The sequence below is a fragment of the Ornithodoros turicata genome, chromosome 5 (genome assembly GCF_037126465.1).
Source record: "Ornithodoros turicata isolate Travis chromosome 5, ASM3712646v1, whole genome shotgun sequence".
Taxonomy (NCBI): Eukaryota; Metazoa; Arthropoda; class Arachnida; order Ixodida; family Argasidae; genus Ornithodoros; species Ornithodoros turicata.
Window position 1 is genome coordinate 693,750 of NC_088205.1, and position 25,374 is coordinate 719,123.

Here is a 25,374-nt window from a genome sequence, read left to right on the forward strand (position 1 = left end):
GAGAGTAACTTTCAAAGCTAGCTATACTTGGATATGACTTTCAATGGATTCCAGGGAATGTCTTATAAGCTGCCTCCTTTTCAACGAGCAATGAACACACCAAGACTAGACATTATGTGTGTACATGGCCACCTTGTTTGGTATGTGCAACAACTCGCGAGAGAAAGTGCCCAACGAGCATACATAAACGCAACACTCTATTTGATTATAGTCTACAAGATATCTTATTGTCCTAACTGCTATAACATTTAGTGCCACGTGCAGGATGTTAACACTGTGCAAGATCAACATCCCACTGACAGTTTTGCATTTGTCATGCATTCTGTAAATTGCGGACGAAATATATAAGTCCATACGCCATGTTGTAGCAGACGACGTACTGCGAAACGAAAAAAAAAAAAGAAAAGAAAAGGGTAATATGCTAGGTAGAGCTGTGAAGTGGTCAAAGTAGATTGGAAAAGTGATAACGCTCTCTCAATTGCTGCGAACCAATTTTTAACAATATCGTACAAGGATAAAAATTGCCTGAGGCCACTTGCATCCCTCATGTAGTCCTTCCTTCCTGATATCCATTCCGTTATTCATTTTTGTCTTTTGGTTTTCGTACGAATTTGCGTGCGACATTAGAACCCGCACTCACTACACCGCTACCAACGCTGTACGTTGTTGACGCAACCAGCTTGGCACCACTGACGCCTGCGTTGTAGACACCAGATGAGACACGCTGAATCCAACCTTGACTACTGGCATCTGCACTACTGCTGCACTCCTGGCTGCCACGTGTTGTGAAGCTTGCAGACTGCCCTTGAAGCAAAAGAAAATGCATGGTCCACACTGTCAACTGTTTTATCTCCCAATAAATGCAGCAATGATGTTAAATGGCACAAACACAGTGAATTAAGTATTTGACAGATTGCAGGGCATGACAACGACTACTGATACAACGGACAGGAAAAGGAAAAAAAAAAAAAACTAGTGTTGGGTGCTTTGAATTCCAATATTACCCTACAGAGTGGGGTTACGCCAGATACACAGAAAAACCCCAATTTTTGTATGCCGCCTCACAAGTTGGAAGATGCGCGACTACAAAAAGTATAAGGACGATCTTGTATAAGCTCTGTTTACTGCCCTGTGTAAGTAAATGGAAAGAAAACACATATAGACGCTATTGGTAAAGAGCGGGCACGGAAACCGTCACTGTTGCCAAAATCTGTGCGGGCTCGGGGGTCCTCCGAGGATTTTTGTCGGGGACCGGTTGCTTTTGTGGCAGGTATATATTTGGTGTGCGCGGGGGAAAGTCACTGTGCCTCTACCTTGCTGGTCTTGCCCACTCATGTCAACTGCCACAGAATCACTGTTTTCTTTCTCCGTCTGCAAGAGTACGGGAAACATACATATGTTTAAACCTTTCAAACTTCAAAATGGTTGAGAACACGCTACCTTTTGAAGGCACGCTGTGATGGGATAATATAATTTGGACATGCTCCCTCGATCAACTTTCAAGGACGATCGCGCACAACCAACTTCAGAAGTTTAAAACGAGATAAACAAGCGTTATCACGAGAACGTCAGACAGTTGTTGCTTGTCGGAGAAACGTAGCGATGGCGAAGCAGACAGCAGCATTTTATCAGGCGCATACGCAGCAGCTCATCGCCTGTCGACGTTTACAAGTGCCACATCGTCAAACCAGAAGCGCCGGAATGATGTTAAAAAATAAAAGAGCCAAGCAGCTTTTTTCTTATTATTTTTGCCGCAACAGCTTGCGCCGCTCGGCTCGAACACGCAGACCCATGGTGGAGGTGGAGACGGCACAGTAGTTTCGGTTTCGATATCAGAGTTAGTAATCACAAAAACCAGTTTAAGTCATGAGGGAACTGATGTTCTGAGGCTGGAACACATACTGCATAGAATGGACAAGCAGCTCCACCCACAGCGCACATAAATGATTGCTTTGAGAAGCGCATTTAGAATTATTTAGCTGATAAGTACTTTCACAAATTCCTTGTAATTCAGTTTGAGTCACTTGTAGTTGCTTTACCAGGTACTACGTCCAATACTCACTTAAACCTAACTTGCATTTGCACAGAGGAACTTCCGGTGGCGCACGATGGCGTATTTATGCGTGCGAAAGCTACAAAAAAATCCTGTATAAGCCATACTCAGCGTAAAAAATAAACAGAGCGCGAAAACGTCGGGTTCCATCGTTAGAATAGGGCGACATGGCGGTATCAGGTGGGTTGTGTGCAGGTACCGCTAGGGGCACTACCGATGAGCATCCATATGGGACACTGTTTCAGTTTCTGCACCGGTAGCTCCCCTAGCGGTACCTGCACACAACTCACCTGAGACCGCCATGTTGCCCTATTCTAATGCATGGAAGCCGACGTTTTCGCGCGCTGTTTATTTTTTACTCTGAATATGGCTTTTGTAGCTTTCGCACACATAAATGAGCCATCGTGCGCCACCGGACGTTCTTCAGGTAGGTAGCCAACGAGTTACGTGCGCAAATGCCATCCTGTGCCTCCCAACTCGCCGAATGTATATTGAAGGCCTTGAGACAGCCTTAATCCTTTGACCTCGAAACGTGCTGTACCCGGCCGAATGATAGACATGTCCATTCGCCGAATTTACCTTGCTATCGTGGCTAAGCCTAAGCGGCTTTCCACATCGAAACTGAGAGGTGACCTAGAGTCACTAAATAAGCCTCGCGTAGCTTATTTAGTGACTCTAAGGTGACGCGCTGACTGGGTGTTTCCATGGGTTCTCCTCAGATGTCGGTAAGGTTCCGTACATGAAGTCAGCCCAGGGCACACAGTCCTTCATAGGCAACATGGCTTCCGTCGGCAGAACCCTCGGTAATAACACTCCACTAACCAACCAATTAGCCGATTCGATTGTTCGTGACAGTACGTTGTGTTCCTATGTTCATGTCTCATGGTGTGCTTTCATTTCCTTGGCAATCAATACGCTTTCGCTGTAATTGGTTAATAAGCGATTATAGAGGCTTCGAAATGGGGGTTTGAAATTATCCTCATATAGCCAGCCACGATAGTGACGCAGAGCTTACAGCTTCCAAGTGTATGGACCAACGAGAGCCGTAATAAAATATATGGTCTATAAAACAGCACATAAAAATTAATGAACTGAAGTGTCTCCAATTAAAAATATAGATATTGAGATTTTTTCGCACTCTAAATGAACAAATCACAAAACAGCACCCATCTTATTGCTAATGTTTGCTAATTGCTAATGTTTTTGACGTTCTTTTTTTCTTTTTTGTACTCCTCACAAGATGCGTGACTTATATCCAGTGTATATCTGTTGTTATCCTGGACTGTTCAACAGGGCTTGCCCTTTCAGTCCTATTGTACATATGTCTTTATAAATGTTCTAAATTCAATAAAAAGAAGGAAATGACAGTGAGAAAACATGCGATATGGTGGCAAGGATTCAGTAGGAAAAGCCCTGGGATCGTAGAAATATCACACGCAAACACATATGAGACTGTCCCTTTGTTACTATTGCGGTGGATAACTTTGTCGTCTCTCTATTAAACTCCTCAGCTGTGTTTCGGATCTTGTGTGCGTGTGCTCTAGCTACGTTCCCTAGGTTTTCCGTCATGAATATTGTTGCTGGTATCGTGATTGGTATACAACAGCACTACGTTGTTGCATCATTCCATAGCCGGCTCGTCGCAGTATGCCATGATTCGGCATGAGCCCATTCCCCCATCTTGTAAGATGTCAATTTTCGAATTTTTCCTATTTTGGTAATTTTCTGCCACACCCAACTCACCGAAAAGCTCCCAGCTTGCCGATAAGGGTTGCATTCGGCGAACTGGGATTCGGCAGATTGGAATGTGGTCTTATGGGAGCGTGAGAGGGGGAAAATCCCATTGCCTGAGCTTTGGTGTCCCTGGATCAACGTCACACATTTTGTCTGTTCCCTGGTGACTTCTCTCCTCGAAGTATCTTCTTCACTGTTGGTACAACAACAACTTTATTGCGAGATGATGGGTGGAGAGAGCCAGGGACGATACTCTAGCCTCCTGGTGGTGGAATGAAATAATGAGCCCCGTCACAATCCTTTTCCTACACTCAATTTTGGTATACCATAGACATATAAGAAGATTTGGGAAAATTTATTTTATTTTGTTGTTACTCAATACAGTTTTGTAAAGTAATGGATTATACATGACTCATTATATTTTCCCACGAGCATCCAAGTTTTATGTTGTATTTGAAGCGCGTTGTCCAAAGACGCTTTGACTCTGTCGTCTTTCTTGGTGACGTATTCGGTGACAAGGGTGGCCGGGGAAAACTAACTTGAGGATTTTTCTTGCCTGTGTCAGGTACAACTCGTTACTGCTGGCTTTAGACAACGCATAAATTTTCAGATAAATTATCGAGTAGTGTCATAATGCGAATGTAATGGCATTACATTACTCGTTACTCCTGAACAAAATGGAATGCACTAACATTACTCATTATCGAGATGTAATGCATCGCTTCCCATTCCTGGAACGAGGAAGGCGACAAGGCTCCAGTGGGTTCCGGCCCACTGTGGAGGCAGGTTGAAAGTGCCTCAGAAGTAACTCTCTCTTCCACCAGGTGACAGTCGTTCTGTTTAGGCGCCATTGTTGGCCACATGCGAGTGGGTGTCGTCATGAAGGGTTGGAGGGGGAGGGACACCTTCCCGCAAGTGAGCAACTGACATTCCTTGCGTGTAAAAGTTGATCCAAAATTCGGTCTCCGAATGTCACGAAATGGAGGGGGAGATGAATCTCGGAGGATTAGTACATTAAGAAAGATGGCGTAATATAATGAACCTTTGAGGACAGCTGGCCTTCTCACTACTGCAGTCCAAGTCTTACAGCAAACGAATAGAATGAATATTAGACAATTGATGTTCTGATTGAAGAAATGGGTTCGAGTCCTACAGCTGGCTAACCTTTTCACTGACTTGCATCTTTCATCAGTAGAATGAATAGACTCGTAGAAAATTGGCACCGCGAAAACCGAAACTACCACGGCAGCCATGAGCGAGGTCACGTGCTATTGAAAGCCAACGCGAATGGCTTTTGCTCCTGTGACGTCAGTGCTCGACACGGAAGTTTGTTCAAGGGCTGGGAGACGCGGAAGAATAATTCTTCTTTGTTGGATACTCTAGCGTGTAGTACAGTGCCAGCATGGTGGCTCTGCTCTGTCCCAGCAGATGCGTTTCCTACTGTTGTTTTCTTCCCTTTCTGGTTCATTAGCGAAGTCTTTCCAATAAACAGGTTACCAGCGAAAACTGTGACATTATCTCCATAAAGTTAGTGCCACCATCCACTCTCTACGGCAGTTTGCGCAACATTCCCTCCGCGACCTCACACAGTGAAAAGTATACGGGCCTCTCTCCGCAGCGCACGGCAGAGTTCATTGTAGGTGCGCGTTCGTTCATTCTCCTCGGACCGACCGGCTACTCGCTTGAGGTCGCGGAGAAGAAAAAAGAGTGCCTTCCTCCTTCCCCCGTGACCGAGGAAGAAGCCGGGGAGAAACCGGGCATGTTCAAATATCTGTCCTGTTCTAGTTTTGAAGCCGAGACAGAGCGTCCTGTGTGCGCTTTGTTTCGTCTTCCTGATCGCTCACTCCGGGTTTGGTCTCATAGGCTAGGAAAAGGTCTGCAGACGACACAGCAACGAGTGAAGCTGTCAGGTACGTGAAATTTGTTTTCTTCTGCTACGCGATTCGATATTACAACTTTGGAAAATAAAAACGCGGTCTCTAGTGGAATTATCTTTGTTCTGGCAGTATCTGATAATTTAGATTCCAGACCGTTGTCACAGCTTATAATTATACTGGATGACATGTAGTGAAGCATCCCAATAAAACGAGGAGAGCATAGCAAGCTACCTGCGATAACGGTATAATGCAATTTTGCATTTAGAATACGTGGCTTGGGCTGCAGTCACACGAACGAACGTTACATATACCTCGACCGCTAATTCGTCAAGGGCCGTGAAAGTTGCTTCTACCTCCAGGCAAGAACAGCGATATCGGATGGTGATGATTCAAGTCCTAAGTTTGTTCCTTTTGGTTGGTTAGTCGGTTGTGTTGCATTGTATTGTATTGGTGTACAGTTCGCGGAGATGCTCGCGTTTTGAGATCGTCACCAAATGGTAAAATGTTCGTTTGTTCGTCTTTCTGTCCGTGAAGACCTACGTCCTTAATTTACAGTCATCATGTATATTCTGCTGCACGCGAGCCGAAAGTCCGACCAAACACAAAGGACGAAACGGAGGAACAGGTTTTATTATTCGTTATGAAGATCAGTATGGAATCTGTCTTCAAGTCTGACGGTCTTTACAAGTTAGGTTCCACGATTGCAGCTAGTAACCATACACATAAGTGAGCTGCCATGCAATCAATTGTAGGAATTACAGGTTGTGGTATACATGTATGTAGGCTCTCTCTAATCGTTTTTCGAAGCTTGTGGTTACGTGCTAAACAGCTCTTTGCGCGCGCAGGTTGGATCACTCATCAAGAGTCATTAACCTGACATTTAGTCCATCGATTGCACTGCTGTACAAATTAATGCCGCAACTGTTATTTGTATTTCCTGATAATTCATCTCCTACTAACCACGGTTTATACGAAATGTCCCAATATTCTGGTTACATTGCGTGACGTCTTTTCTTCTACCACTGCGCTACAAGGCAGCAACATAATATGAAAATAAACGCATCAAAATTACATCATTGATATGTCAGAAATAACTTATACACATCACTAAACAATGTCTCATTGCGCGTGCTAGGCATACAAGCAGGTTTCTTCCGTAGTGACTTTTAAATCAATTTCAATATTTTTTCAGGCTGCCTTCACAGCTGAGTTTTCCCTCGTTCAGCATTGAGAACGTTCCTCGCGTCCAGGAAGAGCGGTTCCTACCTGGCAGGCGAAGGACAGAGAGTTTACCTTCATCTTGACCTCCATCAGCATACACGCTATTCAAAATATGCCTGTTCGATGGACGCTGCAGCAGTATTGGCTTTCTTCGCTCAATTCGAGAAAACGCTCTCTTTGGGAACAGAAGCGCGTATTCTTGAAGGGCACCGACCCCATCGAGGAAATAACACTGAGATTGTTACGTACTCTATACGGAGTACAAGAAAGTGGGACGACATTGAAAGTTTTTCCCCTTTCCGCGGAAAATTCCTCTTTATATACTAAATATGTTTTTTTTCTCCTCTGTGGACTAGGATATACACAATAGTTGTATCTCTTCGACCACGGATGCCGTGATGGAGGTCGTTTCCTAGCGTTCCACTGACTAGAAAATGCCAAGAAGGAGCCATGGTTTCAAATATTACTCAAAGCCTTTCATAAAGCGCTCATTCACATGACGTCACTCGTGGGGGAGCGCCGCAGTCCCTTGGGGATTTGTCGCCATAATGTAGCTTCACCCTCATTTGGTGCTTGGGTTATTGTGCTGCGTTGCCTAGCAATTGCCACGTTTTGATAGTCCTCTAAATAACGCATGGTAGGCAACAAAAATGGAAACCAAAGTGGACAGTGGCGGCGGTTTCTCCTTTACGAGTATAGTGCATTCTGGAGGGGCAAAGTCAGTGCATAAACTGTATAGCGTATATTCGTGGATTCTTTTGGCTTCCACGGTATCACCGCGAAGCAACTATGTCTATAGGAGCAGTGTATAGACGTAGACAGATAGAGGGAGGACAGAAGGAAAGAGATGGGGACATGTGTCCTGGGCCGGCTTCAGGGGAAGCTGTGACGACATCTGTCAGGAAAGTCTGCCGAAAAACCCAGGGATAAAACTCAGACGGAAGGGTTCGACCTTTCAGTCTTAACACGGCCTTGACGTAACCACAAAGATGCTGCAATTTGTATCCACTCACTCAGCCACGTGCTTCATCACAAACAGGCAGAGCGTAGACGCTCGAAATCTCGACTGTAAAAGCGGTCTGGACACTCGAATATTTGTGCTTCATTACATCATTCAGGCATTGTGCCGCACACCAGGGTACCGAGGAAAAAAGGATGATTTTTCTACGTGTTGAAGTTGGCGACATACAAACCCTGGAACAAACTTGAGAGCCTCAGCCATCACTATCGGTTCTCGTAAGCACGTAACCTAGCTCTCACATTTTCTTTTTCATACACATGGCACGAAATGTGACAGCCATTGACTTACCTTGCCTGGAACCACAACTGCTTGGAATTGCAGGAGCGGACATGGATATTATTGCAAATGGTTCCGTGGAGTGTCCCGACCTGACTCCGGAGATGCGGGAGAAAGCGGAGGAAGAACTGGGTGAAACGCCAGAGAAACGGGAACTCTGCCTCAGGAGACTGCGAAGTCTCATCAAGGGTGCGTTTTTCAAATGCCTTGCAGGAATGGCCCGACCAATATGTAAAACAAGGTAGAACGGATCCATTTTTCGTAAGGTCATGATCGTCCGCTTTTTAGGGCACACTTTGCACCGAGCTTCTTGGAGATATTTTTAAAAACAAGCGCAACAAATAAATTTAAAAGAGTGCTTCTGCCGCGCTATTTTTGGTTCATAGGTGTCACGTCACTGTTGCTTAGTTGAAGAAAGGACGCATTGCGCAGTAGAATTCGGGAGTAAATTAGCAGCATTTCTTGGAAACGTACCGAGAGGTGCACAATTTATCTCCGATGAGGTGGACTTGGCGTGACTATATACACCCTGAAAAAGTTTATACCTAAAACTGAGAAATTTCTCTCGAGCAGCTTTGTGTGCCGGAAACACTCTTTTACAGCGGTCACTATAATTTTGCTTTATCAGGTGTTGATAGACTCAATACTTGCAACGTCTTTTTTGTTCCCCGTACAGCCGAGCACTGAAAGACGCATCCAGCACAATGTACATGGGGTGGCTGGCAGGAATCTTATCAGTGCATAAGTTAGTTATTAATACGATCATTTATTATATTTATCATATATATTTCGCAAAGCTGCCCACGAACAAAGCAATTTGGATATACTCGTCCACCCCGATGTACAGTTGACCTTCTTCTTTTGCTCCCTGCCCAAGAACTGAGGACCATTAAAATGCATCCCTTTTCCCTGGGTGGCGATAAATAAAAATATGTAGTATTTCTCAGCTATCACCTGTGACTGTTTTCGTTGCAGACGAGGAAGCGCTAAACTCAAGGACCGACGACGAGTTCCTGTTGCGGTTCCTGCGCACCAAGAAGTTCAAAGTGGAAGTGGCATTCCGCACCCTGCGAAATTATTACCGCCACCGCAAGGAGTCGCCAGAGATCTTCGATGGACTACGGCCCACTAAGTTGCGCGTTGTGTACGAGGCCAAGTGCCAGACCAGACTCTCGCACAAAGACCCTCTTGGAAGACCTATATTCGTGCTTAGAATTGGTGAGAATTATTGCGAGATGAGGAACCCTTTCATTTATTTTGTGTGGGCGGGCACCTGGTAGAGTACTCTCATCCGCTCTGTCTCCCGTGTTCAAGGAACTTTTGTCCACGTCTCTATTTCCAGACGGTTTCAAGAACATGGAAGCAATTTGGCAAATTAGCGGAAAGCTTGAAATACATGTAAAATGGCGCGGTCACTAGGTGTTGTGGAGGGAGGCTGTGCCAAGTGATTATGAATGTGGTTTATCTTTAGGAAAGGTTAAAAGGAACGACTGTCTTTTCTTGGTTGCTGCGCTGAAGGGCCAACCTTTTGTCGTATTAGGGCGATGGAAACCGAGTGATTATGACTACTACCAGCTTCGCGCAGCCAACATGCTGTGCTTGGAACATCTGGTGTGTGACCCTGCTGTGCAGGTCAACGGTCTCGTATGCATCCTCGACTGCAGTGGGTGGGGACTTCAACACCTCGTTGCATTTCCCATCTCGCAGGTTCGAAAGACCATCGACCTATTGCAGGTATGCGACATCTTTTATGCTGCAGCTTGCGGAGTGTAATAATGTACCGCTAACTGGATGTTACGTACCTATATTTGTGTACCTGCCATTCGTACAGGACTGTCTCCCTGCTCGGTTCAAGGCAGTGCATGTGGTCCATCAGCCTTCCGTGTTCAACGTTTTTTTCTCCCTTGCAAAGCCCTTCATGACCAGCAAACACATCAGCAGGGTAAGGAATGTTAACGCGGCTGCCGTGCTTCAGCTGCGATACCGGAGTTCTTTCGTGAGTGAAGGCCATTAATTCAACAGCTCATATCAGACCTCGTAAATGCGTTAAGATAACAATATCTCGAGGAACGATTGCGCTATCTAGTGAGGAGAACCCCACGATGATTTCTCTAAGGATTCCCATTCTTGTTAGACTTAGCGCCACAGGAGAGGTTCGATAAAAAAAAATGTCCGTGTGGTAATTATCGATCTGCTAAATATTGTATTTACAGATACATGTGCATGGCACAAACATGGAGTCCTTGCACAAGCACATTCCTCCATCCATCTTGCCCGAAGAATACGGCGGCACGGACGGACCTTTCGACAACACAAAGTTCTGCCAGGGTCTTTATGACAAGGACGATTTCTTCATCCAGGACTTCACACAGTACGGGAACAAGACATAGGCCTGCCTACGTCACTCATGATGACCGCTTTCTTCCTCTTGACAAAAAAAAGCTTCATAATAAATACCTGGCTTCTTAAAATAACAAAAATATAATTTTCCTTTCAATCAATCAATCAATCCTTTGAAAGCACAGCACGGAGCAGAAATGGAGGACACCATTATTAGGGCTTAGCCCGACCTGCCCATGCACAGAGTCAGAAAAGGCAGCACGACGCCCTGATGCAGTTATGGCCTGTACAATGCTGTTTCCCTGTCGTTGTAAATCCTTATGATGCCCATTACACATACCGCAAACGAGTGTATCTGGTGGAAAGAGCACCAATGCATATCACTAAAAGATACGAACAATGTATTGTTGCCCGTTTTTGGTTGAATGACACGCAATAAAACGATTATTTAGAGGATTTCTACAATTGCACAATTTCTACAATAGCAGTATAGCGAGTGTACATTACTAAAGCACAGACGTAAACGCTCAGTCTTTGAGGTACATCCTCCTCTCAAGTATCCTCAAGTATAAAGAATTTTCCTCCCGGTACCACAATTAAAAGAGAAAAAAAAAATCGCGACATTGCGCGTGGAACGCGTACATTTTCTTTGTCAGTTGGAAGCGACTGGGAAGCCAGAGGCGTTACCCCAACTCAACTGTCCTTCTAGCATCATGGCAGATAACACCTGCCGACAGCTAGTCCTGGTAGAACGCGAGCCAAACCGTGAGCCCGGTCGCTCACCGGACCGCCAGCATGATGGTGACCTCGACCCCGACCGCATTCAATGGCTCAAGAACGCCATGGACGAAATCATCGTGAACCCTTACGACGAAATGGTACGATGCCTCCAAATTATCCGCAGATCCCTGGCGGAATGCAAGAGGATCGGCCAGATCCTTGTCACCTGCTTGGCCAACGTGGAACAGTACATCGATATTGTAGACTACGCCAAGGACTTTGAGAAGATGGGAGGCTTCCTCGTGGTCCCCGATCTCCTGGACTTCCCGAATTCAACCGTCCGCATTGCTGTCTGCTGCCTTGTGGCGGAGTTGGTGCAGAACAACACCCGCTGTCAGAGGGCAGCACTTCTTACCCTGCCCAAGCTGGTACGTCTCCTGAGCACCGAACCTGAAGAGGAAGTTCAGGTGAAGGCCCTGTACGCGGTCTCCTGCATGATACGTCAGAACACGGACGCTTACGGTCAGTTTGAGAAATTAGGAGGGGCATCGCTTTTGAGCCAAGTTGTCTTCCACTGCCAGTACGATAAGCTTCGAACAAAGGCGTGCTTTCTGGTATCCGCCTTGTGCGACCAAGAAGAGTCTTTTAGGATGGCGTTGTTATCGTCAGGGTTTGTGGCAGATGTGACGCGTCTGTTGCCGCAACTCAACTGCACGAGTCGGGAGTACACCCTCAGTACTCTACTGGAGTTGGCCAAGAAGTCACCCGACGCCGTCATGCCGCATTTAGATACGGACTTGGAATGCACTCTGCGTCATTTTCTCGATGAACATGGCGGTATGGACCAGTATGAAGAAGAAGTGGAATATTCGCGAGAGCTGCTTAAAATTATCGCAGGTTCCAAGGCTCCCGCAGCATCGACGTAGCCCCGTTTAATTTGAATCCCTCGTCAGAACCGAGACAGGTCTTCATTTTTCTCAGAGTATATTTTGCGTGCGATACTGCTGCATTTGTTGACTGCTTATCTCCAACTGTGCGCCCAGTAATTGAAGACCATTCGATTTGTTGGCAGAACACTATGTACTATCCTAAAAGTTATCGCAATAATAAGCCTGCCCGCTTTGAGAAAATCGTTGCTCAGTTTGGCTTCAGATATATAGGACCATTCAACCCATTTGGATGTTTCACGGGTCATTAATTGATTCTTCGGATGAAACGACTTAATTTACTTAATGTGGTTCATTATCTGTGACCGAACCAATGATTGAAGGTTGTGTAGTTTTGCGAGTCGGTTTATTATATCCTTGACCAGAGCATGGGTTGGCCTCTCAGTACTGAAGATGCATCCGTATGTGAATACTACCTGGAGGATCGCTTACGTTTCAGTAAGTGTCATGCGTACAAATATATTCTGTATCCCATAAAAAAAATCTATTGTTTAGTACTTGCCCTACGTGGATTTTAAGGTGACAAATGGCCAGGTACATTTGTCCGGATTTATCGGGAAGATTGCCCACGCAACCATCGACTCTCTCATGCTGAAGTAAGCCCCTTATTCCGCTCAGTGTGTTGTGTATGCTTATTAAAAATAACTGAAATTGGTGCAGTGGACATAACTGAGTTTTTTGTGTGTGTACAATAAACCTGTACAATAAATATCCTATCAAATTTGTTACTTTTCTAGCCCTTCTGCTTTGCCTATTCACATGACGTTAGCATGAGCAGAAAATGCCTCCTGAGATATGTGCATCCTCTTGAAGCATCACATCAAAATGTATTGTCTGCTTGCAGCTGCTCATTTGTTACGCCTAAAGTTGGAAAATTTGGTGGAGAGTCCGACAACGACACCTGGCCCGGCATGGTCGGAATGCTGGTGAAAAATGCAAGTTCGCTTTCCTTTGCACTGTGTGTGAAGATACTTCTGCATGTCGCCTTTTGTTCGAAAAGTCGAATCGAAATTCTAAGGTACCGGTTGAAATTCGACAATAGGGACAGGATATGATTCGTTTTCGCATGGGGAAAGTGACCTGCTGGAGAAACACCTGAGAATGCTGGCTGACTTTCGAGTTCGTTTCAGCATATCCGACGCCACTAGTAGCGCAGGCTTGTACAAGATACTCACAAAAAGTATTTAAGTTAAGTTACTGAGTACCGGGCAAATAAAGTATCTGAGTAGAGTACTAAATACCCAATCTTAAAAAAGTATTTAAGATAGAGTATTAAATACTCTGAAAAGTAACTCGTTACTTTCAAGATACTTTGACGTCACAATTGAAATTCGCTATCAAAGAAGTACGAAAAGCGTGAAATTGAAAATGGCATCACCAAAAAGCTTTATTAGCTCGCAGGAACAACTGTTTTTTTTTGCTACTCGATAGCCTGCCCCGATTTTCTTTCCCACGCATTACCTCCAATATTGAACTGGCGCTCTACAGATATACGAACGAATGCTCTACAGGAACGAAAGAATTTACTATAATTTTTACCTCTCGTCTTTAACCTCATAAAGAGTTTTTAAAGTTTAACGTGTCCTCTCTCGGCACGGCTGTTCTATCCTCCCTGATAGAAAAAGTCAGCCAGAAAGGACGGCCCGGCGAAGGATATCTCTTTCTCTTTTTTGCACCATTCGTCTGGGAACCATTTTTTCGATTTGACTTTCTTGTTTTAAATTGGACGGATGACAGGAAGCAGATATAGCGCCAGGGCCCCTGGTTGTTACTGAACAGCGTGCCTCAGTGGCCAACCCGACCCTTCCCTATTCCTACGAAGATATGAGGATCCTTGCTGGAAGGCCTCGAGCCTTCAGCAGCAACCTCTTCACGTTGGCGTCCACGTTTACACTACCGGTAAGGGATATTTCAAGGGGCGGAAAACTTTCATATTGTATCGGCGGTGAACTTTCGAAATAGCTGCGGTCGAAATGTTTGTCAATACGTGACAATTGGCGAGGAATTGAGTTATGATATAGGAAATAGCTGTCTTTTTATGGGAGGTCAGATTTAAAGAACGCCAAGGTTCAATTTAGGAAGCGGCTTCTTTTATTGCCCCAACATTTGGGAAAAGAGTAAATATAAAAATTTTCTCCAAACATGCAATGCAAGCAGAGCTCTTCAATCCTCCAATGTATACAACATTCACTGAGGTCATGAATGAATGAGTTTATTGTGCCCCAGAACGGCCGAAAGAGCCTCGGTGTTGGCGCACTATCAAATTACAGGAATGTATATACAGCAACACACGTTAATCATATAATGGAAATTGCAGGAAGGCAATAATCCGAGGAGGTTAAAAGAACATACATACAGATGATAAACATATGGGGACATAATAACAAAATGACAGGGAAGAGGTTCCAAAAGTGCAATATTTCGGGCAATATTTGAAAGAGTACAGTGAAGAAGAGAAAAGAAGGTAACTACACAACAATTAAAAATGAAGACAGCAAGAACAAATAGGGTGTGGATGACTGAATTTAAGACAAGCAATATGAAAAGCTGCTTTTAAAGGCAGTTTATAAAGAAAAAAATATCGCACGAGGACGAAAAAGAGTTTACCAAAATTTGACAACGTGCGAGTGGATCAGTTTTTACGTACATGGAAGCACGGTTGTTTGCAAAGGGTACCGGAAGAAAATTTGTGCAGCTTAGCAAGAAGTGGAATGCGACATGATCATGGAACGTCAGTTTGGCATCAAAAGTAACTCCAAGATCACGGACAGTGCTGACCCGAGAAATTTCAGTGCTAGACATGTGGCGAAAGGTGTAGTAGCATTTGTTTTACGGGTGAATTAGGCAATCTTGGGTTTTGCAGCGTTTACCTTGAGGCGATTCTTAGTGCACCAATTAAGTATACTACTTATGTCTCCTTGCAAGAGAACGCAAGCTGAAGGTGCTGATATAGTTTGCATTATTTTGATGTCGTCAGCGTACTGTAACGAAGTTGAATATTTAACGTATGATAGCAACATGCCAAGATTGGACCCTTGCAGAATACCTGACGAAGGAACGAAAGCGTTAGAGTGAGAACCAGAGACATTCAGAGACTCCATACGATTGCAGTTTGGACACAAGAATATCGTGATCCATTAAGTCGAATGCTTCGGAAATATCGAAATAAATAACATCAACTTGACCACGTGTGTTGAAAATCGACGAAACTATCCACAGAAAAGACACAAGGTTGGGGAGAGCGTTGATCTCCCCCCCCAAGAAAACTGTTGATTCTCTACAAACTTCTGAAACAAGAGATGAGGCAAACGATGTGTTGAAGTACTTTGGAGGAGGCTCATAATATGCTGATAGGTCTGTAATCTTGTACAATTAGTTTGTTTGCAGATGACTTCCATTGACTAGGAAAAACCAAGAGTTTGTGCCAGGAGGTAATCACGGGCATTAAACCCGGGTTTTCGTTAGGGCTCCCAACAAAGAAACTTTACCCTATTTCCTGATGTACAGCAACGAATATGGTCTGACGATCCAGTTTATGATGTACAAAGCCATATGCCTACATGGCGCATGAAAAAGAAAAAAGAAACAACAACAACGAACAAACATGAAATCTGTTCTGACCTACAGCTCTCGAGATTTCCATCAACCTACTTGCCAACACTGTATCATTTGCATAGGTTGTTTGTTTCCGGCTTATAAATGCTAAAAGAAATACAACTACGCAAAAGTGTGAACGTGTTCATGACGAACGAGCGCGTAAGAAAAATAAGGTGGACACAGACAGACTTTGCAACTACGCATTACCTGGTGTTGCTTCCAACAGGTATGGGCCATGATACTGCTGAGCCTCATTGCTTGCGGTTTCACTCACTACGTCTGCGCTCGCCTACTCGAGACAAATCGAGGAAAACGACTGGGACACTACATCTGGACGTTCACTACGAGTCTATTATCTGAAGGCAAGCCCCTACTTTTTGCGCCCTCTGTCACTCTGGACCTTGCTCTCAGGATATATTCCGATACTTTACCAAATATGTCTCGTTCGAGGTTTGTCTTTGAGAATGTCTGGAACAGTTGAGTAAACGGTTGGTGCAGTCAGCAAACGCGATAGACGATCTAAGCGTAAAAGTAGGATGCAGATAAGCGGTAACGTTTCCTTGAGACCGATGGAAAAGGGGGAAAGTACGCAGAGTCCTGCGCACTTGTCCTGTGTCTCTCTTTTTCATGAGCGTCAAGGACCTTAGGACAGGCTTTCCCCAATGCGGTCACTGCGATGCTGTACAAGATCTAGAGCACATTCTTCTCACTACCAACCTTCCCGAACCGTACTCTCGCCCCCCTCTCTTTCACAAAATTTATTGGTCCACATCCAGCCCACCAATGCTCACCTTTCTGGATCCCTATTGTGAAGGGGCTCATTATTTCATTCCCCACATCAGCATCAGCAATGGGGTAGAGTACATGACCCTCTTATGACCCTCTATAGGACATACTACCACTTATTGTAATTACATTTCCCTAGTTGGTAAAATTCTACCGATATAGTTTGCCCGTACATCTTGTATATCCAATGCGGTGCAACACTACGCGTGACATTTACATCCTGACTATTGCTCTTCATCATGGCCAATGGAAACGTTCTATGACATCAGCTGTAACCTATTGGTGTAAGCCAGCTTCGATAAGTGAACGCCTGGTGACCACCTTCTGGCTCATGGGCATCATCCTGATCACAACTTTCTTCACGGCTTTCATGAAGGCCAGTCTGTTGGTTAAGCAGGACATTGAGCGCATCTGGGACGTCGACGATCTCGCCAAAGAAGAGAAAATACGTCCAGTTGTGTTGACAGGGTCTGGCTTCTTCCAAGCCATAAAGGTAGCGGCTCAACAACGTCACAAATTTAATTTACTTTTGAATCTTTGATACTTGCAGTATACACCGGTAGAATCATTCCAGAAGGTGTACCAACGCGTGACTGAAATGAATGGAGCCATGAATGGACCTGAAATGTTCAGCTTGAAGATATTGAGGGATATTCAAGCAGAGAAGGCGGCTATGCTCTTCACGAAGGTAATGACGTGTTTAATAAATAATGCGCAGCTCAGCGACACCCACTGGTCAATGTTTACTAATTCTGTACTGGTTGGCATTCTCTCTTTTAGACAGTTTACTCAGCCGTTTGTCTTGATGCTTTGTTTACGAGTAGAGCATTCCTTGCTGATATAAATTATACCTGTCTTTTTGCTGCCGGAGTTTCGTTTAAAAAACGGTGCGAGACTATACTGTTCTACGCTGAAAAATCGATGGTCTGCACCTTCGTTGACTGCAAATCGTCGTCGTGTCTTCCAGGTGGCAGTAAATGGTCGACTTCGGGAGCATTGTCCTGAACTGCACGGCGAATTCTATTACGCTCGCGAACCCATGACGCAGGTTCCCATGGCAACCTTCACGAGAAAGGGCATTCCCAATGGCTTGCATGCCCTACTCAATAAAAAGTGAGAACACGTCGTTACATCGATGCACGTTTACAAGTGCTCGCTTTGCCGTCCTTGATTCCTAAGTGTTTCCATATTAACTCGCAGACTTACACAAATGCGCGAAAGTGGACTTCTGGACAAATGGCTGGATGAAATCTCTTCTCCTGGCTGCGAAGATCAAGAAACAAGCTCTTCACTAGAAAACGAAGGCACCGATCTGACACAGTTTGCGGCGAGCTTTCTAGTTCTGGGTCTAGGTCTCTCCATCGCCTGTCTAGTCCTGACTGCGGAGAGTGCCAGTTGGGCTCTCAAGAAGCGGAACCACCCTTGTCTGAAGGGCCCAAAATAATGAACGCGCGTACTACGAAGTAGACTGATAGTAGCTGAATGTTATCATAAAATGTTATACGTATATGTTATCATAACATACATGACGTCCCAATTAGCTTTCGTGGACAACGACACCTTGCGCCATCACGCGGCTGATGCGTGAAACATGTAATTAGACAGAAAAGTGGGGCCTTTCTATTAAGGGAACGCTAATATTCCAAAAGAATAAAGTATTCCGAGCCTATACATGAAATATCTTCTATTCCCCAGTGAGGGACTCGCTTGGGGGACAATTTCATCATTATAACCACCGAGTTCCTTGGAATGGCCTTGATGACAGTTGTGGTTCAAAGTCGTAACCTATCTATCGCGGTGCATAGCAGGGAGGTTGCCGTCATGCTAGCGTGCTTTCGTGTTGCTTACTTCTTTGACTTTCTATCTTTACTTTTATTTACAGACCCGTTATTTTATGCAATATCTGCTATCCACCCTTAAGAATCATAAAAATCACGTTCTCTGTCTTTTCTTGCTCAAGAGTGCACTTAGTGGTCCATCTGTTGAAGAAATCAAGTGCACAGAGGAGTGGCAATATATTCCACTCCACTTACTCCTCATGTGAAATACCACAAAAGAATGTTTCAAACAAACGCTGCAAGTTATCAGGCTTTACTCGCTAACAATCAATTCAGGGTGCAGAAATCCAGGGAAATGGGCTTTTCGCCGAAAAATTAAAGATTTATGGACACAAAGGAGAATCCCTCACCGTCGAAGCGCTGATCCTCCGCAATAACGGCGTAAGTAAAAATTTGTACTTTGAAGAAATAAGGAAAACTTTCTCAAATTGGAGTTTACTGCATCAATTTGCTAATGCGACGGTGCACAATAAAAAATAAATAAGCGTAAAATGGCTCTGTATTACCCACTCAAAAGGCTCGTCAAGACCCACCTCGTTAGCCACTTGTTGTGGTGGTGGCGGCGGCATGTTGCTGGGGGGATCTGGCGTCCTAGGCCGACTTGACAGGGAACTGTGCGGACATTTGTATGAAAGAGTCTGATGAAAACCCCACGGAAAATACCCAAGGCAGCACAACCGGCTCTCGGATTGGAACCTGGATCACCTTCCAGTCTCGTAGTTGTCATATTGTAGCCAAAACCCGCGCTCTTCAGGACTTTCGCCGATTACCTCTCCCGTGAAAAACAATTGAGCATATCCACACATTCATCTCCATCGCTCGAAAGCACGTTCCCCTCTGACGTGGAATGAGCGGTGTCCTCCCTACGCCGTAGGAAAATTCGGCGATAGATATTTGAACGGACGTGTTCGTTTCAGGATCTTTAAGATTAGACTAATTTTAAACGAGGACTGTCTTTCATTCTACAGTCTCAGTTTTTGGCCGAGAGACCCTAATTAAAGAGTTGCTTAATAAACTTTAGGTACTTAGTGATGCGATACAACTTCTCTTGGAGAGAATGTTCGCAAGGGTGTGTAACTCAATTTCAAGAATGGTATCTATGCTGCTCTTATAGCTTTTGTTTTCTTTTTGATATGGTGCATCTAAAATAAATAAATAAATAAATAAGGCTCGTATTTCACATGATACGTCATGAATGGTGGATGCGAACTGGAAAATGAAGGCGACTCATAAACCTTTAACTATGCGTAAATTAGACTTCTGTTGTGTTTATAACCGCGTAGACTGTAGGCCGAAATAAAACGGCATTTTGCATGTCGTGCTCCGAATATTTTATAAAGGGCAACGACTACGCGTAAATTCAATACTCTAAATGAACGGAACAGCAGCATACGTTCGTCTCGCTTTGCACAGTTTCCATTCTAGAAACCATGCAATTTCTGAGTTATTCCAATTATACAGTTTTCATTTCCTTATAACGCGCTGAGAACTGTCCCATAATTTCCCCCATACTACTGTCCTTCAATGTCTTTTTGTTTAAATTTTTTATCGGAACTATACGCATCTACCGTTACTTTATTACACACGAAGCATGTTGTACACGACCAATAGCGCTCGACTCGTGTCAACAACTACGGCTGAAGAGCAGGCTGTGTGCTTGGAATCATCACAGACGACGAGGTTGTCCACACCTAGCACTGCCCTGCACGTCCTGTACAGATGTCGCACGTTTCCAAAGCACCCTAGTTTTCGTTTGATATCAGCGCCACCTCCCAGAAGCCACTGTAGTTGCTATCATGAAGGCCTACAAACCCGAAACCAAGGGGGCGCTTGGAACGGTATTGAGCTTTGCTTCGAATGGCTGTCTTCCACACGTAGTAACTCACTTTTAACGCTTTGCTACGTCAACTAAGTTTACTAGCTAAGCAAACGTTTTTAACGTACGCTATAGCGTTCTGGATCCGTTAAAAGCACTATTGTACACAACGAGGTTTGGCCGAGGCAGACCACACTTAGGGACGACACAAACACATTGCATATTGTTGTTGTTGCATTCACTATTGTACATTTCCAGTGCACAACTTGCCGGTCCCTGGATCTTAGGTATATCTCAATAAAAAATGGCGAGGGCAAGAAGCGCGGTTTCCACCGAGCCTGCGTAAATTATGAGTATATATACCGAAAATATCGCAGCGCACCGACCTCCCAAAATTACAGAACGACGCGATGCAAAACATCACCACCACCACCAACAGCCATACTGTACCACATTACTGGTAGTAATGGAATAATGAGTCTCCTTACAGCGAAGAATATTTGTAAAAGGTGAAAGGGCCTCACAGAGATGTCTGAAAGCCCCGTATGAGGAAAACTCCCAGACAGAACAGCCGAACCCGGGTACCTCCCAGGAATCAGATCAAAGAAACAACCAATCAGAAGCAGGCATAGCGAATGGGGGTCTACTAACTTCCCACATTTGTCCGCGTATCTAGAGGTGACAACACTTTCTAACGGCATGTACGACACCATTTTGCGAGTCAACTCTGTTTTTCAGTTTCGCAGGCGTCTACGTAGGGAAAACTACGCTGACGCTTGGGCAGTCGTCAACAAAAAGCTGGTCGGTCCACGAGCACCTACGCCCATTTGGGACCAATTCTCGACAATAAGAACCGCTACAACGGCCAGCGACTAAGAAAGCAGTACGCTGCAAGATCCGTCCTATGCTATACGGGCCGTAGTGAAGCACTTGAAGAAAAACCGGACAAACGGACGCTCACTGGGGCAATGCTTGCCTTTCTACACGCATTTTGGTGCAGTCGCGGGGGAAACGGTATGCTAGAACATCAATAGTCGAATATGCTTTGTCGTGCCATTGTTTTCGGCTTTATAGCGCCGTAGCCAGCCATTCTAGCCATGTCTCTCCATCCACTCAAGTCTCTCATAGAACTACTACTCCAGGTTGTTGTTTATATGTGCTCATGAACAACGTGAAATAATAACGACGATATAATAATAATAATTACAACGTCTGAATGATAGCGCTCATCATTGAAAGGAAAAAGAACAGAAATAAATCAGACGTAAACGAACCAAATTTATAACACAAGAAGAACAAACATCAAGAGGGTTTGTGCAGTGGAGACTTGAAAAGAAGCCACTGAACGCCAAAGATATGCAAGTGTCAATTTCTTGCTATCTCACGAAGACGTTCGATACTCCGTACGAAAGGCCTACACACAATCACGTATCACAGCTGGTCAGGATCTCTTCTCCAGTTCTATTTGCTTTACCACCGTATGCTTTGCACCGCACTAACTGGAACAGCGTGAAATAGAGGCAGTTGAATGCATTTCAGCGTGACGTTGCTTCTATTGCAATGGCTTTATAGTGCACCCATTACCCATTATTGCGCGTACGCTGGAAAACTTGCGCTATCTTTCCGAGGGTTTCCCTCTTACGACAATAGACGTTCACTGGAGAACTCGCAATTTGTGGCTCATAGATTGCCTTCACGGATACGCATTGAACGTTACTCGTATCGAGAACCGGGAAATAAAGACTAACAGGGCTCGCCCATAAAGATCGGCTCTGTTTCGGTGATCCGTTAATGTCCGGCCGTTTCACCCTTCGTCGTAAAGTGCACCGGTCACGTGGCTTCCGGTCAGAAATCACTTTGTCTGGGTGGGCTTATATTCGTTCTCCGTGAACCCACATCGACGCTTCCGGAAAGATTTCGCATTGCTCATTAATTTTTTCGTCCCCTTGTGAAGTCTCTCTCTTCTTGTAGTCGCGCTTTTCAGGTGGAGTACATTGGGGGCGAATACCATCTGCATGATTTAATGACGGGTGCACATCAGTTGTTGATGATGATTGATGGCAATCTCGATTGTTGTTGTTTTTTTTTTGCGCTACTATAATGCGTGAATGAATGCTGAGTAGGAGAGTGCACCACCTTTTAAATTTAAATGATCAACCTAAAGTACAGATTATAAAATGGCTGATACGCACATAAGCTAAACTAAAGAAACGATAAACTAAATCCGTAAAAGCCATCATGAATATTTCTGAAACGTCATTACGAATCCTCGAGATAATATGACATCACAAAGAACCTTTAGAAAGGGTGTAAGAGGCTTTCCACCCAGAAATCAGGGTAAGAATTCGGAGAGAGAGAGAAAAAAGAACAGCAGAGACAGCGATGCTGATTAGTGAGCAGGACAGAGAGCACATAGGCGCTGTGTGTACCTCTCTCCGTCCTGTTCCAGAAGCACTTTAAAACCATGATATCCTACAAACAGGTCCAATTCTCCTTGTTACTAACTACTGTGTTCACGTAATGAACGTGATATAATGTACAAAAGAAAGTTAGCTCTACTTCGTTGTTCGTTACGATGACTTTTGACACCAGACGCGTTATGGAATACTTTTATCACATATACGTATATATACACCGTATTCGAGGTTGTTTCGTCCTCGCTTCAATTCCTCGAGTCACTTGTATTTGTAGGACCTGACCAGTTCCATTACAATAGAGTTTATCCTCTGCAGAAACTACTACTAAGCTTCATCGCGAACACTTGAGGTGTTGCAACTTTTCAGCAATTAGCTATCTTGCCAATACAACAGTTATTTACATTAAACCTGGACGTATGTACACATACATGGTTTTACTCAAGGTACCAGGGATAGGCAGTATTTAAATACATTGTAATTAAACTACAAATACATGTATTTATATACAGACTCGAAAAATGTATTTATAATTATATTGAAATACCAATTTTCTGGTATTTATTCTCGTAAAATATTCTTAAATACAGAATATACTGACCCCTGCATCCTTTTGTCTAATAAATACATCCCCCTCTTTTCCTCGTGCATATCAGAAAAAGCTATGAAGCGATCTGCTTATCACCCACGGTTATATTATCACAGCTGTTTATCAATCATTGATCACTGTCAGTGATCAATGATTGAATGTGTTTATGTTATCAATAATAATAATTGGGATTACGTTACAATGCGTACCTCGATACGTACTGTTCAATCTGTTCTGCATGATGTATTTGCAGAGATGTGCTGTAAATACGTTTTTAGTAGCTTAACTATACCTACTAGTGTAGCTACATTACAAACTTCTTTGCAACTACTAGGATGGAGTTGACATTTGTAACTGCTCCGACGATCGTTTAGGCGTCGAAATAGCGCGTGGGGAACGACAACGCGCCCCTCCATACAATACTGTGTCACCAGGGCTGTGAAGGAAACCTGTCATCAAGGCATGACTTTTCTTCTGAACTGGAACTAGCCAAAACGAAGCTTTTCGGAGAAATCCAAACTGCTTTAAATTTTACGGCTTTTCGGAGAACGTCCAAGTTTCACGGTGCTGATGGTCATGGAACTGCTTGCCGTTGTCGGCGACGGTATAACGTTTCCGGAAACATTGTTATTTTATAGTATGTATTCTGCATTGACAATTGGAACACTTTCGAACAGCATGTACGACACCATTTTGCGAGTGTTGATCTGTTTTTCAGTTTCGCGGGCGTCTACGTAGGAAGAACTACGCTGACGCCTCGTCAACAAAAAGCTGGTACCCCGGTCAACAATGATCAATGAGAAGTTCCCGTCCACTCAAGACCAATCCGGGACAATAACAACAGCTGCAACGGTCAGACTAAGGAACCCGTACGATGCAAGATCCGTCACAGGCTACGGAACGTATTCAAGTAGCTGAAGAAAAACCGCAGTTGAAAGCTTGCAGTTGCTCACTGGCTCGGGATTAATTGTATGGTGCTTGCCATTCTACAGCTGAGTATGTATATGCTGTTCCGAGATTTCTGTGCGGGGAAATGGTATGCTGGAAAAATAGCCGTATTTTGGTTCCGAAGAGAATCCCGAGAGAGAGCAACGCATTAGCGGCCGTCTCTCGACTGTCACTTTGGATCAGAGCTTCCATTCGTTTCGCGGGCAACCGACAGTGAGAGTCGCTCCCTACTTTCGACATGGCTGCCGATTAAATACTACCACACCCCAACTGTTATTACGTTCAGTTCTGGTAGGGATCTGCTTTCTTCCGTTGGGACAAACATAAAAACGGACTGCTTTTTGTTTATTTCGTCGGGAGAACGCAGAAATATAAAGCACAATAACAATAAATAGGGAGCTGCTGTACCCTACGCCATTAAGTATAAAAGTTTACAAGTAGTATTTATATATTTACGCAAACTTTAGAGAGTGGCGTTAGCAGTCCAAGTTCGCATCCCGTCACAGTAGGATGAACTACAGAAACAAGATTGGAGATAAATCTCGCTTCAAGACTCTTAGAGAACGATGACACCGTCTCTTCATCGAGTCAATTCCATTCACCCATAGTGATAAGATGGCGTATATGCAGGCCAGCTGGTGGATCACGACTCAAAAAGACTCAGGCTTTTACATTATGTATACGTGCGGGGAAGAAAGAGCGTCGTTCTAAACGATAGCGGAAGTCACTCAAGTAGATCACTGAACAATTCAAATGTCCCAAGGTCACTGTGCAGGAAAAAAGAAGAAAAACACGAGGCCACGACGGTGCAACTAAACCAACTATACCGTCTTTAGCAAGTTGGTGGTCGTCTATAAATTAAGAGGTTTAGTGAATCGTCGTACGACGTAAGATAGCGTAGCCGCCAGTTGACATGCGCAATGGTAGCGTACGTAAGGACGGCTTGCGAGCCATTTTTCAGAAATAGAAGCTTGCGGGGGAGCATCTCGCAGGATTGGTATCGGTTGAAGCCTGCTCTGAAGATGAAGCCTGGGCTTGTGCCAATACGGAGGTACAGAAGACAACCACCAAGCAGCTCAATGGACCCTCCGTGTTCACCAAAGTTGATGCTTCATCTTCAATGGATTTCGTCCACCAACTTGCTGGCATCTGTTTTCTCTATTTTATTGCCATTATATCGGTTACTCCTTGGACTTG

General features: G+C 44.4%; 3 protein-coding genes across 3 annotated transcripts; 2 read left to right on the top strand and 1 right to left on the bottom strand.

The window, feature by feature from the left end:
• Window positions 1-478: 478 nt before the first annotated feature.
• LOC135393772 (uncharacterized) lies at window positions 479-1,712 on the bottom strand. The gene is made up of 3 exons (XM_064624028.1): window positions 1,441-1,712; window positions 1,314-1,371; window positions 479-804 (listed from the first exon to the last, which is right to left on the bottom strand). Exons 1-3 carry the CDS (start codon window positions 1,480-1,482, stop codon window positions 578-580), a joined length of 327 nt encoding a protein of 108 aa, XP_064480098.1. The 5' UTR covers window positions 1,483-1,712; the 3' UTR covers window positions 479-577.
• A 3,919-nt stretch (window positions 1,713-5,631) lies between these two features.
• On the top strand, window positions 5,632-10,577 carry LOC135395173 (alpha-tocopherol transfer protein-like). Its single transcript, XM_064626413.1, has 6 exons — window positions 5,632-5,697; window positions 8,228-8,371; window positions 9,158-9,400; window positions 9,723-9,916; window positions 10,014-10,124; window positions 10,396-10,577. The coding sequence occupies exons 2-6, from the start codon at window positions 8,236-8,238 to the stop codon at window positions 10,570-10,572; spliced, it is 861 nt and encodes a 286-aa protein (XP_064482483.1). The 5' UTR covers window positions 5,632-5,697; window positions 8,228-8,235; the 3' UTR covers window positions 10,573-10,577.
• A 560-nt stretch (window positions 10,578-11,137) lies between these two features.
• On the top strand, window positions 11,138-12,917 carry LOC135395243 (hsp70-binding protein 1-like). Its single transcript, XM_064626482.1, has one exon. The coding sequence runs from the start codon at window positions 11,236-11,238 to the stop codon at window positions 12,166-12,168; it is 933 nt and encodes a 310-aa protein (XP_064482552.1). The 5' UTR covers window positions 11,138-11,235; the 3' UTR covers window positions 12,169-12,917.
• Window positions 12,918-25,374: the final 12,457 nt, after the last annotated feature.

Bases quoted from the DNA above. Each gene is read 5' to 3' on its own strand.
- LOC135395243 (XM_064626482.1), top strand. From the start codon at position 11,236: ATGGCAGATAACACCTGCCGACAGCTAGTCCTGGTAGAACGCGAGCCA.
- LOC135395173 (XM_064626413.1), top strand. From the start codon at position 8,236: ATGGATATTATTGCAAATGGTTCCGTGGAGTGTCCCGACCTGACTCCG. The intron at 9,401-9,722 runs GTGAGAATTATT...TTGTCGTATTAG, and splicing joins TATATTCGTGCTTAGAATTG to GGCGATGGAAACCGAGTGAT. The intron at 10,125-10,395 runs GTAAGGAATGTT...TTGTATTTACAG, and splicing joins CCAGCAAACACATCAGCAGG to ATACATGTGCATGGCACAAA.
- LOC135393772 (XM_064624028.1), bottom strand. From the start codon at position 1,482: ATGTCCAAATTATATTATCCCATCACAGCGTGCCTTCAAAAG. The intron at 1,372-1,440 runs GTAGCGTGTTCT...GTACTCTTGCAG, and splicing joins TCACAGCGTGCCTTCAAAAG to ACGGAGAAAGAAAACAGTGA. The intron at 805-1,313 runs GTAGAGGCACAG...TTTTGCTTCAAG, and splicing joins GAGTGGGCAAGACCAGCAAG to GGCAGTCTGCAAGCTTCACA.